The following is an 18,600-nucleotide window of genomic DNA, read 5'->3' as shown; positions in this document are numbered from 1 at the left end:
ATTCTTACAAGATGGAGCCAGAATATATCAGAAGGGAGACATGATAAACAAAATTGTATAATAGCCATGTGCCGAAAGATCCGTAAAGAAATAGAACGCCTACACGAAGAGAGATTAGAGACAGACGAGTTCGAACAAAACGAGGAAGAAGGGCCAGGACTGCCCACAGGACAGTCAGACACCATAGCCTATGTAGGTAGAGGAAGATCTTGTAATAGGAATCAGACTAGATATCATACTGACTCAATACATCCGACGTGTCCAGATAATAACAGGAATTTTCAAATACCTATAATTAATATAAGGTCTAACGAGCATTCGTTCCAAACCGCCGACAAACTACTCCGAGAACGAAGGGGTTATCATTTCCTCGATTCTATGGATGAACAAGATTTAGCCAGGGCAGCTGTCCATTGGGTGGACAGTCCCGGAAAATATAGTGATGATACAGTAGTACGCACATTTTTGAATCTTACCCCAGATGAACAAAGGTTAGCTGGGATTTATATGATCCAACAACTCATTATACTATATCGGAGTCAGCATTCGGACCCTGGTCCCTTGCCTGACATACTGACTGAATTACTTATGAATAAATGGAGAGGTCCAGGTACTGAATTAATTAAAGAAATTCTAGAATCAAGAAAGCAGTATATTCTTTTCGTATGTTCAGAACATGTTCCATTGTCCGTCAAGGAAAGAACTACGTATCACATAGATAGACAGAATCCCTTACGAGAAGTGCACCCAATAAAGGGTGAGGACAATGAGTTTAAACGCGTATTTGTATATACGCCTATATCGAAAATAGAATTATTAGAAATGAAGAAAGTAGTACCCAGTCATGACAAGGACCCAGCGGGGTTTCACCGAGAAATTAAAGACATGTTACTCATGGGAGAGTATACCTACCCCGACATTATGACAATATTAAAGGTGTTGATGCCTGCTGGCATTTATGAGAAACTCAAAGAAAAAGAGTGGGAGGTAGGTGATCAAAAGATAGAATGGTCAGCATTAGAAGCAGAAGAAAGGGCCCGAGGTCCAGGTTCGGGGCTTGGGGACAAAACTAAGGCATTACCAGGACTACTAGTACAGGTACTGCCACGTTTATTAACTACGAAAAAGGAAGATTGGGGTACAATTTCAGCCTGTAAACAGAAGCAAGATGAAGACACTAGTGATTACTATGCCCGTTTTGAAAAATGTTTTGGTATAAATAGTGGCATAAAAGCAAGTAGCGAATCATACCCACATCTGTTTGTAACAAAATTAGTAGAAAATGCTCTGCCTCCAGTAAAGAATAGAGTATTAAAATTCGAAAGTACCTGGCAAGGTAACACTCCAACACAAATGTTACAAATGTTACAGTACCACCACAATAGAATTAAAGAGGAACAAGAACATGAACACAGACGCATGAAAGACACAAAAATGAAAATGCTAGTTTCCCAGACAGTTCCAGCTGAAGGACATAAAAAGGGTATGACACATTCCGATTCAGCAGGACCTGTAAAAGGGACATGCAATTATTGTAAAAAGCCAGGCCATTACGTACACGATTGTCCAGTTTTAAAACATAATATCGCCATAGGTAAAACACAAGAAAGATCACGGCCACTCAGACAAGACCAGAATGAACAAGGAGCTATACAGCATGTCCAGGCAATGCCAGCCGCACAACAGCCAATACAGTTTGTGCCAGCTGCACCCCCATTGCCTGTTGCTGCCACACAAACAACAACACGACAAATGTATCAGACCGCACAGTATGAATATCCCGAGTATCAGCGTTACGCATGAACTAGCCTAGAGAGGGAAGTTGACTTACCCCTTATCGAGATTCCTGTAGATCAAGAAGGACCTTATGTACATAGTAAATTATTAGGTCAAGATAGAAAATTTTTACTCGATACAGGGGCAAGTCGAACAACTATAAAACGTAGTGAAGTTCCAGGGGCACCCCTCTCAGGCTCACAGAATATTTCCCTTGGTTTTTCAGGCAAACCTATTGTTAATGAAGTGTCACAGCCTCTTCCACTCACGATAGGACCTCTGACCCGAACTACAGATTTACTGCTTACTAAATCATGTCCAGAAAATTTATTAGGAATAAAAACGTTAAAAGCTCTAGGAGCCATAATATGTTGTTCTCCGGAAGGAGTAAGATTGTTTTTACGTGATTTTAAAGGTCACTATGTATCTAGAGACATGGATCCCCGACTACAGACTTTACCTACACATCTATGGGCACAAGGCCCTACTGATGTTGGTTGCATGAATATTACACCATATCGAGTCACACTAAAGGCAGGAGTGGTGCTACCACGAATGCGACAATACAAGTTACCACCAGATGCTGTAGTGGCTTTACTACAAATCATTGACGAGCTCATTGCCCAAGGAGTAGTTGTGGAAACAGACTCCAATATATGTAATTCACCGATAATACCGATTCTTAAACGAACAGATCCGAAGGCCCCGCCAGTATATCGATTGGTTATTGATCTGCGCGAGTTAAACAAATGCATTGTGCCACAATTCCCTGTGGTCCCAGATATCTCGTCATTACTGACAGCTATTGATTCCGAAGCGACATTCTTCACTGTAATCGATCTCAAGAATGCCTTTTTCAGTGTCCCAATAGATCCGGAAAGCCAATATTTGTTCGGATTTAGTTTAAATGGACGTAGCTTTAAATTCTCACGCGCACCTCAAGGATTTACAGAAAGCCCCAGCATCTATAGCCAAGCATTGAAACGAGAACTTGACAGTATCCACATGCCAGTTAACACGGCTCTGTTTCAATACGTCGATGATCTGCTGATCACCGCAAGAAGTGAACCTGAATGTGAGAAAGCATCACTGACAGTTTTACAATTTCTAGCCGAAAAAGGGCACAAGGTGTCCCCTTCTAAGCTGCAATTCTGTGTCCAGCGAGTTGTTTATCTTGGACACTCGCTGGACAAGGAGGGAAGGCAGCTTACACCCGACCGCATTCAGTTGATAGCTAACATGCCAATACCCAAGACACAAAAGGAGGTGCGGGCTTTCATAGGCCTCACTTCATATTGTAGACAGTGGATCCCGCAATATGCATTCCTAGCAAAACCACTCATTCAGTTGACAACCCAGGAGGCAGCCACATCGACTGTTCTCCCTTGGACTCAGGAACACACACAAGCTTTTGAAAAACTAAAGAAAGCTTTATGTCAAGCACCAGTTTTAGCAACACCATGTTACAGAAAACAGTTTACACTCTTTGTTACAGAACGCGAAGGTACTGCTTTGTCAGTACTCACACAGGAACAAGCAGGAGCACACAAACCATGTGCTTATTTTTCTAGTACATTAGATCCCGTAGCTCAGGCTTTGCCTGCATGTCTGAAATCAGTGGCAGCAACAGCCTTAGCAATCAGACAAAGCGATGCCATAGTGTTAGGACATCCATTAACAGTTCAAGTACCACACGCAGTAGAGGTTCTTGTAAATAGAACACAAACACAACACTTGACCGTAGCACGACTTACAGGGTATGAACTTACATTGTTTCAGCCACATATAGAAATAAGACGCTGTAACACATTGAATCCTGCCACACTTTTGCCAGTAATCGGAACAGACCCACTAGCCCATGACTGTATTGAAGTTATTACTGTAACGACAAAACCCAGACAAGACTTGACCGATGTTCCATTGTCAGATCCAGACCTGACATTTTATGTCGATGGTTCATGCATGAGAACAAGTACAGGAGAGTTAGTAGCCGCTTATGCAGTCACAACAGATACTGAAGTCATTGAAACTAATCGTATAAATACTTTGTCAGCTCAAGCCGCAGAGCTCATCGCTCTGACACAAGCCTGTATTCAAGCCACGAATAAAAAAGTCAACATATACACTGATTCACGTTATGCATTCGGAGTCGTACATGACTTCGGCGTGCTGTGGCGAGAGAGAGGTTATTTAACTTCCCACGGTGCCCACATTCAGCACGGACCCCTCATTCATGCATTATTAGATGCAATACATCTACCCACTGCAATATCAATTATGAAATGTAAAGCCCATACAAAGGTTACTGATACCATTTCCCAAGGCAATGATCTAGCCGACAGAACAGCTAAACTGACTGCTCAAACTCAAACCCCCGATATGACAAAGACAATAGTCCCGACACCGACACATTGTATGACAGTTAAAGCTCCTACTCTTGACGTAATTGACATACAGACACATGCTACACCGGACGAAATAAAGAAATGGACTGAATTAGGAGGGATCCAAACGGACCAAGGATGGATGATGAAGGAAAGGTCTGTATGGTTCCTCCCTGATTCAATGGTCCAAGTCATAATTAACACTATACATAGTCCAGCACATCTAGGAGAAAAAGCTATGCTAGATAGCATTCAACACATTTGGTTTAATAAGCATTTACGAGCAGCAGCCAAACAAAAGGTCCGTACCTGTATGATCTGTTGCCAGTTCAACCCAGGAAAAAGTGTTCCCGTAGAACAGGGTGGATTTCAGCCTCCTGATCACCCTTTTGAAGTCCTACAGATGGATTATATCCAGATGGAACGATGTCGAGGATTCAAATATGTTCTCGTAGTTGTCTGCGCTCTGTCCCGTTGGACAGAGGCGTACCCGGTTTCAGATTACACTGCCCCGACTACTGCCAAACAGTTGGTTCGAGAATTCTTCCCACGATACGGTTTACCACGTGTTGTCTACTCAGATAACGGCCAGCCGTTCTCATCCGAATTAATGAAACACGTTTCACTTCTGTTAGGTTATCAGTGGAAATTCCACTGTGTCCGACATCCCGAGGCAGCAGGTCTCGTAGAAAGACATAACCAGATACTGAAAATCAGACTGTCCAAAATATGCAGAGAGAAAGGGGTCGACTGGATAGTAGCATTACCAGTTGCACTCTTTTACATGAGAATGGTAGCACACTCTAGAACAGGGCTATCCCCGTATGAGGTGATCTTCGGTAGACCACCGAATATGTGGGGGACGCCCATACCACGCAAAATAACTGATATTGACTGTAATATGCTGACAGATTACTTGGCTTCCTTGATGTCTGCACTACAATCTTCTCGTTCACAGGTAGCCGCAGCCTTTCCCGACAACACTGAGGTGAAACCCCATGACGTTGTTCCGGGTAATCTTGTCTTTGTGAGAAATTTCGACAGAACGACTCAACTGGAGCCCAGGTGGAAAGCACCCAAGTTGGTCCTGTTGACCACAAGAACAGCCGTGAAGATCGAGGGCCGCAAGGGCTGGATTCATTCAAGCCACATAAAAAAATTTCATGGACTACCTTCGGATATAGACATTGTACCCTGCACTCCCTCCCAGACTGATACAAAACTCCCTTTTGTTGAACCTAACAAATCTGAAAATTACAAACTAAAGCTTAGGCCCACCAAGTCGAGCAATTTGATTGTTTAAGTCCTCTCCAAGGTGAAGCGGTTGAATTGTCTCTGACATGTATCCCCTGGACCTAAGTAAAGGAAATACCGGAAAAATGTTGAAACGACAGGCGTATTGTAAATCACTGCGTAGCCACTGCATAGTGACATTATTAATTTTGTTTTTATTGAGTCTTTTAATAATTATTACAAGTATGTTGTTGCACATATATTACCCTATTTCTAGACATGTTTATAATGTTGCTGCTGAACATTCTTTTAGTGACTTACCTCCGCATGAATTGTCTTATAGACTTGCGCTGCGCAATAACACTTTCATTAGTATGTTACATCATTCCCATCAGACTAGTAACGCCACCAATTGTTGGGTGTGTGGCCGACTCCCTCCCTATCAGAATTATGAAGGAGTCCTGCCTTTCTTTCCGCATCCATTTACACATAATGGCTCCTGTGGGGCATGGTTTAGTTTAATTAATTCCATAGACTCAGACACAGCAGTTTACCAAGACCATTGGATATGGGGAAACCTGAACCTAGTTTTACTCAAAGTCTGCTACCCTGACAAGGAGGGTCGCCCCAAAAGAACAGGAACTGATCTAGAAAATGAAGTATATGGATTAGGTAATTTTACACCTAATCTCATGATTCTAAATGTCGTATCCGAAGTTGAGCTAGTCTTACCCACCATGTCAGTATTCCCAGCGAAAGGTGAATTGTGTGTAAGAAAGGTTGGTTCTATACATATGGGCCATAGTAAATGCACTACTACAGTAGAATTCAGTGATCAAGGCAAATCTTCATTCAGAGCTTCTCGCCACTCCTACTTTATATGTGGTCAGACTGCATATATGCGTCTACCTCTAGATTGGGATGGTACCTGCTACATAGCATTCCTTTTGCCACCTGTTTTCCTAGCTCCTCCTGATTATTACAGAAATATTCATTTAGTACACAACAGAGAACGGAGAGATCTCCCCATTGTCGATTACACTGAGACGACATGGGACAAGTATGTAGATTTTAATAAAGGCATCTTTCCCTATATAGGTACTGTTACTAATAGTAAGCTAATACGTAGATTAACTAGAACCCTTGAAGCAGTAGTGAATGAAACTATTTCCGCCTTAGGCAATTTAACAGAAGAACAGTCTGCTATGCGGATTGTTGTGCTTCAAAATTGTCTTGTCCTTGACGTCATCCTGGCTGATAGAGGCGGAGCTTGTAGGGTCATCGGATCAAGCTGCTGCGTATTCATACCAGAAAATTCGCCATCCGTATATAAAGCGATCACTCGCCTTCATAAGATAGTAAGCCAGATACACCAGAACCCAGGCACTTGGACTTGGTCCAGTTGGTTTTGGAATACGGTATCAGCCTGGGGATGGAGAGTTTTATCCTTCCTAGGTATTGGCCTTCTCATACTATTCAGTTGCTGTCTATGTCTGCAATGTGGACCAGCAATTTGTGGTCTATGTGCCACATCGTGCATTCCACATCAAGATTTTCATTCAAGATCCCGGAAGAAGAAAGAAGAACAAATGATGCTATATGAACAGATCAATGGATTGATGAAGATTGATATCTCTTGAAGGGCAAGAAGGGGACAAGGAGGGAATGTGGAAATATGGATTTTTCTGGTCAGTTATGTCCCCTATCTTGGACCCCAACGGTTCTATGTGCATGTCGCAAGTACATGTATGCTCCCTCCAGTTCCAGTAATGATGACGCAAACACATGTGCGTCCACCGTCAACATGTCCTCTGTCAGATCCGCCATAAATGGGCTGGATATTCCATTCCTAAATATGAAAGGCCACCGGCTTTATATGGTTCACTTATGCCATTTTACAGTCCAGGCAAGTAGGCCCTGATTCTGTCATCGAACTCCTTTTCCTTCTGCCTCTGAAAGCTCCAGTTCAAGCCTGCATCTGTGACCATGAACTTTGTCTCATTCTCTGCGCGGCTCACGAAGCCTGACATCAGCCTATTCTCTGCCAAGAACTGTATTTCACCTTCGAATTATTTGCTTCCCCCTCAGCCGATGCATTCCTGCCTAGTAGCTTAAGTAAACATTCTTCCAGTTACCAAGCAAAAAGGCCCATCTTCTCTGTCCTCATGCAAGTAATTCATAGCCCTGTTACCATGGAATATTCCTACCCCCTCGCATTCAGTGTAGACACCTAGACGCTTGTACACGCACGCACAGTCAGTATAGAATAGATTCTGTCCGAGAGTCCTTCTTTTGTGGATAACATAGTTCTTTAAACATAGGATGTTAGATATGATTTGGGATTAGGTTGACTTGACCCCCCAGACTTCTTGTCTCCACACGTAGAGCTAAATGTCAAGTCCCCGTCACCCCCTAGTTACACGTCAATTACACGTCAGACTGCTGCGCGCGCATCAATGCCAAGTATTATCTTATAGATCCACCTATGTATTACATCATAGCCAATCATGTTCCTTTTTACTCATTATTACACCCATTTTCGGTTACGCAAACCAAACGTCAATGTCCTTATCAATTGTTACGCCTACTGTATTCACTTCATTATGATGTATGTATTATAAAAGTTACTGCTTGTCAATAAAGTATGTACTTCACTTCCTGAACTCCCGTGGTGATGGAACTTGAAGCATCCGATTATAATCGCTTATTGGAATAAAGCCCATTCTGAAACTCTAATATCACGGATTCTGCCTCTCATTTCATTGAGCTATTTTACTATGTTCCTGTATCAAATTCAGTCCCGGTAAAGGAGAAATATTTACCACAGCGCGATAATTGAAACCACATGGCTCGCTGTGGCGCGCGCGCACCACTCGCAGACTTCTTTGTTTTTCCATAGCGATCGCTTTCACTTTCGCGATCGCTTTCTCTGCCGCTTGTTTACATTTCTTGTTATATATGGGACTCATTTGGCCTATTGTGTTTTGGTCCCACTTTTTCTTTTGCAATTGTTTTAGCTTCTTGTATCGACCCTCCTTTTTGGTTGGTAAAGACAATGTTTGGGTTTTCTCTCCCTTGACTCACTCCCCTGCTTTCATTTCTCCCCTTCGTGTGCCGATGTTCCATTGAGTTTGTGACGGGAGATGCAATGGTGGAACTTAAAATGAGCAGGATGTGAAGAGGGTTCCCCATATCTCACAGATATGGCCTTGGGTGGAATGCCCCCCACCACCCCTGCCTTCGAAGAGATGGGTTACACCCCTGGGAAGATGGTGCTCACACATCCGAATAGTCTGTGCCGGCCGGCCCATTTACCGTCATTCACGTTGTGATGAGCAGGGTGGGAAATAGCTGAGCTGCATTTTGGAAATGATAGAAAACAGTGGCATATTTAACAAACGGATAAGAGATTTACCACCCAGTACAAGATCCTCTTGGCAGATGACTGCAGAAAGGTTATAGGCATAGAATCTGTACTCTCCATGCCGCATACATGATGCATGCTACGTTTCTGCCACCAATGACAGTTTGGCCATCTTTTGCACCGTGTTTCACTTGGTGTTCGGTTTCGGTGCAAAGCCGGGCCACGCAATTTTAGCTGATTAACCTTTGTGTGAAAACCTATGGCCCCTTAAACATAACTCACCTTAGGGTTGGGTCTTAACAGCTCAAAGTGGTTGTGGAACAGCACGAGGGCGAATTTTCTCTGCGGGAACCTATAGCCTCTGGAAAATTGATTGATGCGACCATTTCTGCTCTGTGCAGTGCGAACTCCCATGCAAACCCTCAGAAGACGTGGGTCTCCGTGCGCTAGAAGTGGTAAGATTCTCACTGCTGTGCTAGGAGACAGAATTCTGAGCCGTTTGATACTACATGGTACCAGAAAGGTATAGGTGTGTTATCATTTATGGTGCCAGAAATAATAGCATATTTTCCTGAGGATGCCGGTTGAAGGAGTACCCACTTGGTATTAACATTTCATACAATACACATTGTTGTTTTAATATATTTTTTTGGCAGTGCGCCCAACCAAACCAGACATTTCATACTTTAAGGCCCATCAAAGTTATTATTTTTGTTCCCTGGCCAATGTGATGGTAGGTGGGCCTCACAATTTTTTTTTTTAAATGTATATATTCATAAGAGAGACAGATTCAGTTATACAATTAAGTTCTTTACCAGGATGTATAAACGCAGATGCAGCTTCTTTCAAGGAATGCTCCTAGCATCCATCTTCTGAAAGTAGCTTAAGAGCCGATGATTTACATATTCACTTGGTTCGCCATGACACTTTATTCTTTTAATGCAGGTGTGGGGAATCCTCACTCCCTCTTTCAGAAGTACAAATTAACGGTCTAAACCTTGTAAACAGCTGTGTGTCGTTCCTTCGCGTGCTGTTGACTATCAGTTGCCGTAGTGCACATTGGAAAATACATAATATAAACTAAATTAAAAGAAATACTAAGGTGATGATCATTCTTCACAAAGTCATATTTCTTCATTCCGGATTCCTTTGCACAATGTGCAGGGATCGGGCAGAAATCTGCAGCAAGAGCTTTCTTTTGAAAACATATTTTTATTGTATTACAATAATTTGTTTTTTTTTAACAGTTCATCATTCCACACTTCTTCAGTTTCTTAGCGCTTTAAAAACAGGTTTTAATATTGTCTCGTTTACCTAACTCAAGTCTACCAACCTCGACGAATGCCCACTTCACTGAGCCAACCTAAAAAATGCTCTCGTGTTGTAATTTCCTTAACAATGCAGTTGTGATGTCATGGATTCACTGTAATCAGTTTTAGATGAGACACCAAAGTAGAACTGTCAGCGTAGCTCGGCACTCTGTGGTAGAAAACAAATTGGAACAAGCATTTGCAATGCAATAGGTCTCGCATTTACGCAAGTTTGAGGTATTGACATTGCAAATTACAATGCCTTTTATATTTTTTTTCGTTTTAAAACATAAATAAAAGGCATTGTCATTTACAATGCCAATAGCTTTAACTCGTGTAACTGTGAGACCTATTGCATTGCAAATGCTTGTTGGGTGAGCCACAGTGCCATTCTTGCAGCACTTCTTATAGGCCATTAGAAAATCCTTTATGCCCAAATACCATCGCAGCTAGGAATTTCATCGACATCCATGGTCGCAAGCATAATGCTGGCGAAATGGCTGAATCAGTCAGAGCTCAACGGGTTAACTCTAACATCTGTCAGTTAGTCCCTGACTGCGAATGGGCTGATAATTTCCAAGATGTGCAATACCTGCTATTACCACAGATTTTCAAATTAAGAGATTTGTTTTTTTTTTTATAGCAAACAGTATTTACTGGAAGCGATAAAAACTACATCCCTGTTAAATTTCAGTTGGTCACACCTACTGGAATGTAAATGAAGAAAAATTCCCAGTTATTATTGAGAAATTCAGATTTTGGTACTGTAAGCACCCAATAAATTCCAAACATTTCGGTGTTTGATAATTATCTTATCAAAAACTTATGAGGGCCCAAGCGTGCTTCGAAATGATAGAGTGCGGTATGGAGCACAGTATGAAAAACAATGTATTATTATACCAAAGCATCGATCGACCCTCTTACAGCGGCCTCTCCCTCCGTCTTGCTGAAAGCAAATGTATGGAAATCCTTTACCATGTTGTTTGAAAAAAGAAATGTAGGATTTTGAAGAAGTATGTGCAAACTAGAAATCTCTGTTGGGGGGGGATTGGCAGCTGAATAGACTTACATTCTTTTTGGATGAATATCGATCTTTTCAGCTTTGCATATCGTTTAGGCCCCGGGCTATAACTAAGGGAAAAAGCCGCTCCCTGAAAGTGCAGAAGTGGTGGCGGGTGCAAATCACCTTCAGGAAAACGCAAGGTATCCCAACATGCCAAAATAAGTGATCAACCCTTTAACAGGTCGACTGTTACAGTCATTATTCATGGAAAGGGAATTCTGAATATGGACAACAAACACCATATGAACACATTTCCTATTCGCCTTTCATCCCTATGGGTAAAATCAATTTCAACTTGAGGTTAGGCTATTTCAATTTAAGGTAAAAAAGGGTTTTGTTTTACTAAAATGTTATCATGCATTTGAATAAAAATGTAAATCCAATTTTACTGGTTGTTCTTGGCTACATAGAACATCTTTAGAAATTGGGCTGCCAGCCCCAAGGTCCAAAATTAACCTTGGAAAATCTTGTTGTACACTGATCTCAGTAGAAAATTGCACACAATGACATCTTGATAATAGAAGTTCAGTGTAAAGTGTTTCATTATCATAACTGCACTGTAGCATTGTTTTCACCGAATGCTATTTTAATATTAGTAGTAGGAAAAAATATATGTGAATCACACTTCTGAAAAAACACTTTCCCTAGCCGTCAAAGGAAATTCCCTTACTGAAAATTATCAACATCGTTGACCTCAAAATCCTGCCCAGTGGATTTAAGAATGGGGACAGGGTCTCAATCAGCAGGAATAGTTAAATTTCCATATCATCAGCCCTAAAGTTAATCAATCCCTAGGAAACATCTCCCATCCAAAGATGTGATCTCAGTTTTCAGAGATATTCCCAATGCCCTTCCCTTTTCAACATTCCCATAAATTACTACATAACCTGCAATTAAACCCAGGCCTTCAAAAGCCCTTGTTCAGAGTACCATAAAACCAAAATACTGCATTTAATTATTCAGTGTCTGTAAAGGTTGGGTGCTCGTGGGACTAGGGGCCTGTGAGAGGACACCGGTACCTTTTCTCGGCACTGGTAGTGTAATACTAACAAACATTCTAAACCACCAAGTTAGATTTGGTAGTGCCTCACAAATTACAGGCTGCATATCGGAGTGGTTTTTCACAGTATAACTTCTTAAAGTACTCTACATTTCTACAACTGAAAGGTCTCTTGATGATAATAAATAATAATAATCCATATTTGGGGTCCGTCGGGGTGAATAAGTGAGCTATTGCCCAGAGTCACATGATGCTGAGCTGAGCTGCCTACGGTCGGCGTCCCAACCGTGATCCTCCGTGCTACGGAGTCAGCTGCTCTGGCTGCGGCACCACATCTCTCCTATTCTTGAGGCAGAGGAAGCAAAAGAATAGTTGTGCATGGAAGGATTTAGAGTAGTTTGAAGGGACTGTCTCATCTGGAAGCTGATGCACTGCAGTCTCTCCATGAACCAGGCTGAAGACGTGGATTGGTGGGTTAGATTGTTTTGGGTAGTTGCCTCATTGTGACTGAAGGGTACTTTACCTCTGCAAGTATGGGCACACATTAAGTGGCGATGGAATAGGTCCAGCCGTTGGAGCCAGAGAATTAATTATACCCTTTAGTGTCCTTTGACAGGAACTAACAATCATGCTGTAGGATTTTTTCAGTGACCGGTCATGGAATAAACAGAGGCACCGATTTTAGAGATGACCCAGAAAATACCATACTTCAGCTGGAAGTGAGAATGGGCAGAAAAGAGGTACTAGGTGTGTGTTACCCATTGGCTCATGGTGTCAGCTGGTGAGATGTCCTCAAAGGATATGTCTAGTATTGGAGGAAGATTTCCCATCAAGAACTGGCAACTCCTCTGAGGAATTTGATTTTTGACTGCCCTGCATTAGCCTTTATTTTCCAGTGATCGGCTGCACAAAATGGCAGTTAGACCAGGAAGAAGAGGACATAAGAAAACCTGGCGAAAGTGGGACCATCTTACTTTCTTTGTGGCATTGTTGCTGTGTTGCTAATCTTCCCATTGCTAATAGATGGAGATAATAAATCCAGTAGTTATTTGACCGTGCTATGGTAAGTGGTCTGTTCTAGATTGCATCATATTTCTGCAAACCCAATCTCCCCAGGTGGCCATTCATTCTCTGCTTAGAGGTACTTTCTTTATTAATGGATTACCTTCCTCAGTCAAGTCATACCAGGGTGGGAATGCTGCACAAACACAGCTGGTGTCACTGCTTCACCGGTTACACACCGCACGACTCAGGACACCTACGACCATACATTATAAGGAATAAAACATCCACTATTGTGCATAAAAAGGTTATTATGTGCCACCTGGGAGTTATGTGACCTAATAAAGGAACGTGGAGTTCTGCTTCATTCTTCCATTAGGCAAAGGACTTGTGATATCCTATTAATAAAGGGTATATTATCCCATGTGTAAGGAGAATTGGGTGCCTTATACAGCTATTTAACCACTGTCTGGGTATTTACCTTTTGTGAGTTTATATAGAAGCCAGGTGTCTATAGTGCCGAAGCAGCAATTTCCTTTTTCTACAGCTTGCCGTACCTGAAAAAAGCAAAGATAGTGCATTTTTATTGAAGAGTACTGCCTGGCATAATATGCACCTATGCATCAGAGACTATGTGATTGCTCCCCCAATCAATGCATGCAGAAACAAATCTGTCAGTTTAATGATTAAGTAATTTGACAGTGACAAGCCAGAAATGAACATACACGAAAATATCTAACATGAAGTAAATGAGACTTTGAAGGAGGGCGTAGGCCTAAGCGCTGCAGCTGGCCACGCCTCCTGGCAACACAGGGGAAAGTTTCATGCACTAGAAAGATCTTTCATGCAACCGGGGATCAAGAATGAAGAGTGTGTTCCATAATTCTGTCTTGTACAACACGTGTTCTTTCCAAAGGACACTGGCTCAGAGTATTCTTATGTTTACTTCCATTTTTTATGTTTTAACTAGGGATGCATCACTGCTTAAAATGATGATACGGTAAATATATTACGAATTTTATGCATTTTGCCAATGCCTACTTAATCACGCCCTGCGTTGTTCTGCCCCACAAAATGCAATAAGGTCTCTCTAGCCAATAGAGAATACTATACTAAGAGTTAACGGCTGATCTTTGGCAAAGCCCATGCATTTCGTTAGCAAGAAATAAAATGGTTACTTACCTGTCGGTGTAGTTTTGCAACTTGAAGACTTTTCGTTCAATAATTGTATTCCCCATATGCAAGGTAGGGTTGAAGTAAGTGTGTGCTTGCGAACAGGGGTCTTAAGACAATCTGTCCTACTTGTGCTTCCTTGTTCACCTGGATATATTCATAATAGTGTTCTGTGAATGTGTGGACTAATGACCACATCTCAGTCATACAAATATCATTTATGGATGCTTTGGTTATAAAGGTTAGTGTGCCCCCTTCTTCCTAGTGAAGAGCGCCCTTGGTGTCTCTCCTTGGGTACCCCTTCTGCCATATAGCATGTTTGGATGGCGTGTCCTAAACATCTTGTGATTGGTTGTCTAATTGTACTTGTTTATGACCAGAAGTATTAAATGTATAGGTGGAAAAGATATGCAAAGGTCATTCATCAAGCTATTGATAGGGCATCCCCTAGAGATTAAGGGTGTGGATACCTGGAAGTGTAGTTTGGGCATTTGTAGGTGTGGCAAACAAGTCTATGAGTAGTGTACCCAATTGTTTGAAAATATCTTGGATTGTGTCTTGTATGAGTTCCCATTTGTGTGATGAGTTTTGTAGCCTGCTTAGTGGGTCTGCCTCTTAGTTTTGGACAGTTGGCAGATGTATGGCTGTTAACAGTATGCCCCTATATTCTATACTGACCATTTCCAAAATAATTGTGCTAGTCTTGACACAGCATAAGACTTCACCACACACAAAACATTGTTGTTGTGTTGTCTGTATGAATCAATATCATGATCCCCCGATATGCATGTGAAATGCCCTCATGAGTAAGTAAGACCGTCTTGAGTTCCATGACGTTTATGGGTTTGAGCGCCTCCAGATGTCTCCCCTGGCCCCATGTGCACGCCCAGATTTTAACAAAATAAAATTAGTTTCTAGCTTGAAAAGATCAAACGTTACTAAAAACGTGGCAAGAAGTGCCGCCGCAAAGTAAGGTCCTTTGTGGTCATCTTTCAGTTGCTTATTTCTATATTTGGTTGTTAAACTGGTCCTAATGAGGAGAAATCTTTGTCCAGATGGTAATACTATTTGTAAAAAAATTATAAAATGATGAAGTAATACTCACAAAAAGTGTGCTGCGTTATGCCGCATAATTTGCTTTTTCTTGCTTCATAGTGGCCCAATCTATATGTAGATCCATATATATTTGATTTGGCAATGTTGTTGCCTTAAGCAGAGTTGTGTTTTGTACACGAGCTTGACTAACAGAGTACCCAGTTATCTGAATAAAAATAATTGTTACTAATTATTTTTACATTCTATTTGTTTGTTCGCATAACTCAGACCAGGCAGGCAGGGTTAATAACTGCGTTTTCCTTTTACAGTCTATATACAAATGGAAGGCAACCCCAAACAGATAAACTGAGTTGGATTGGGCCATTGCTGGTTAAGGGTGAAATAACTCTGTTTAAGAGAACCACATACATAAATGCTTTTAGCTGTGCTTTCTTACCTCCGGAATGTTTTGTAGCACCCACACCAGCCTCAGGGAAACATGCTGCGTCGTAAAGTTTAGCAAACTCGCAGCTAGAAATCTATTTCTTCGGGTAAAAAAATGAAGCATTTTGCTGGAACCATGGATTACCTGTTTCGAAATGCAAAAAAAAAAAAAAGGAGATCAAGCTAACTAAAATGAAAGACAATTATTGCAAATAGTTATCATGCCCAGAATATTTTGATTCTGGTTAACAATTCATCATCGATATAGTCTAAGACACCTGCACTGCATTAAAAACAGAAGAAGCAAGCAGCAAGTTGTGAAAAGTAGGAGTTGAAGACGAACTACTACCAAGTCAATCATAACAATGCAGGTATAACAACACCTAAATCAGTTGTAAGACAAAAAAAAAAATAGGTTTTGTGGTTCGGTTTCGGGGGAAAAAACAAATGTTGAGGAGAGGGGGGCACAAAGTTCATCATGGCTCTCTGTGCCATCTGTTTGTTTACAGCTTTTAGAATTTGCCTCTTTTTGACCATTCACTTAAACACATTGTGCCAGGATATCTGGGGTTAAGCCCGATAACGAGCACACAACAGAAGCTTAAATCAAAATGAATGCACTGGAAACAGGAAATAAGGTAGAATGCTACAAGGAAGGTTGACAGAATATATAAACAAGCAAAACATTTTAGCAAATGGAGTAAGATAGAAAAATATGCCAAGGAAAGAAATAAAGACAAAGTAAAAAAGGACAATGTGAAAATGGGAAACCAATTAATGGGAAAGTTTGGAAAATAAAGGGGGAGTAAAGAGGAAGAAGAACAAGGAACAGTGTAATAAAGAAAGGGAAACTAAAGGAAAAACCCAATAGCACAGAGAAACGAAAAAATAAGAACTGAAGAAGAAAAGAAAAAATTTAAATATGAAGGACAAAAAAACAAAAAGTGAGTAGGAGAAAAAAGGATACTGCAGGAAACAAGGGATGATACCCGGAGAAACTAATAAAGTGAGGCAGCTATAAAGTAAAATAGAAAATAATGTAAGAAAAGAGAAAGAAAGATAAGAAAGAATACATAAGTATGGAAAACGAAAGACTAGAATAGACAACAAAAAAGTTAGAGTTAAAGAAGCAAAATAAGAGACAAAAAACTGAACCAAATCGGAACGAGATTAAAGAAAGAAAAGGCAAAAGAAAGATTGTAAAGTAATTAACACAACAAAATGGAGCACACATTACTAAGGGCCTGATTCACAACGGGAAAATTACACATTTGTGTAAGTTTATTCTTTTTTGGTATGCCAAAATTGTGATTTATTATTAACGTTATGACTTGGCGACTCCTCTTTCTGGCTGGAGAAACCCACACATAAAAAGATAGGCCTGTTTTGTAATATAGAGGTATATTTTAACTGAGTTTCTATTTGTCTCCCAGCCTTCTCTTTCCATTTGTAACTCCTTGTGGTTACCCAAAATCAGCGGGGCGAGTAGGAACAGGAGTGGAAATGTAATTCATAGTCACCATTGAACTATATTTAGAAGACGAAAATATATGTAATATTAAATGAAAATACATTTCTATATCTTAAGAAATATGCTGCACAGTAAGTCACTTCAAGGACATTTTTAGCTTCTTGTCCATTTTTGTTTTTTATGTGCTGTAAAATGCAAATTTTGCTCATTGTTTTTTCAATATATTTTACATGGGGTGGATTGCCCCAACTAGCCAACGGGGAAGGGACCTCGCTGGGTGAAATTCAGGGTGCCTACTTAGATTCGATTACTTTCCAAGTTCACCAGCCGCCATGAAATTGTCTGTACATACAGTCCTAATTTTGGAGACCGGGCAGTTATACTTGTTTTTTAACACTCCTAAAACATTCTGCAGCCTCCTCTTTCATTGAGAGGGCCTCCATTATCCCTGGCCTTTTCTAGTAGCCAACATGACAGCTTCATGCTTTCTCAGGCGCCCCAACCTCCTTCGATATCTGGACAGACTTCATCAAGGCCTCAAAACTCCTGGGGCCTCAGAACACATATTACTTTCACATCACTGGCACTTTGAGGTCACTGTAGAGTCCCAAGGTTTGCAAGGAGTCTCAAAGTTTCCCCTGAATTTCCCACTCCAAAAATACCTTTTTGTAAGCTCATTTGACTTAAATATGAATACCATATTTAGGTATTATATATAATTTTCAATGTATTAACTATAAAACGATATATGAGAACCAGTACCCATTTAAATATATAACAAAAATTACAAGTAAAATGAATAAGTAACACTGAACTATCCTTGATAAGTGTTAAAGCCTTAACTTTTATAGTCAGATGTTTTATAATGGAAAGGGAGGAAATAAACGAAACAAGTGATGTGAGAGAAAAAAGAAAAAAAAGAAAAGAATAAAAAAGGTGCTTATGAATTCAAACAATTCATACAGATGCTAGTGCAGTAAATAAATTTCTTTTACAGGTAAGGCGACATACAATTAAGAATTCAAAACAACGTTGAGCATTTAAAATGATGTAATTTGTTTTGTAAAAAGAAATACAGAACAAAGTTCTGGAAGCTTAAACTGTTCCTCCATTACAAATGGAATTGTATACCAAGCATGTTTTGCTGTAGCTGTAGCTGTAGGTAAATGGACTCCATATTGCAATTCTTTTATTATACAATGCTGGAGTAAGGAGATTAGCTGTAGTCATCCCACAGTTACAGCCACAATGCAGTTGCACCAACTTTAAAGCATTTCCAATTCGGTGTAATCTGCAGAAACTCTACATATAAAATCATGTCAACCAATTTACACCTTCTTTGTAA

The 18,600-nt window shown here is 40.7% G+C and overlaps 1 protein-coding gene across 2 annotated transcripts in view; it reads right to left on the bottom strand.

Annotated features, from left to right (window-relative positions):
* GK5 (glycerol kinase 5) overlaps positions 1-18,600 on the bottom strand; it is a 246,835-nt gene that overhangs the window by 129,945 nt on the left and 98,290 nt on the right. For both annotated transcript variants that reach the window (XM_085633633.1, XM_085633634.1), the window contains 2 exons: positions 15,798-15,929; positions 13,614-13,689 (listed from right to left, as the gene is read on the bottom strand). In XM_085633633.1, the coding sequence (XP_085489759.1) occupies positions 13,614-13,689; positions 15,798-15,929 (208 nt within the window). The remainder of the gene's footprint in view (positions 1-13,613; positions 13,690-15,797; positions 15,930-18,600) is intronic.

This window comes from Triturus cristatus, chromosome 11 (genome assembly GCF_964204655.1).
Source record: "Triturus cristatus chromosome 11, aTriCri1.1, whole genome shotgun sequence".
Classification (NCBI taxonomy): domain Eukaryota; kingdom Metazoa; phylum Chordata; class Amphibia; order Caudata; family Salamandridae; genus Triturus; species Triturus cristatus.
This window is presented reverse-complemented; position numbering and strand designations above follow the sequence as displayed.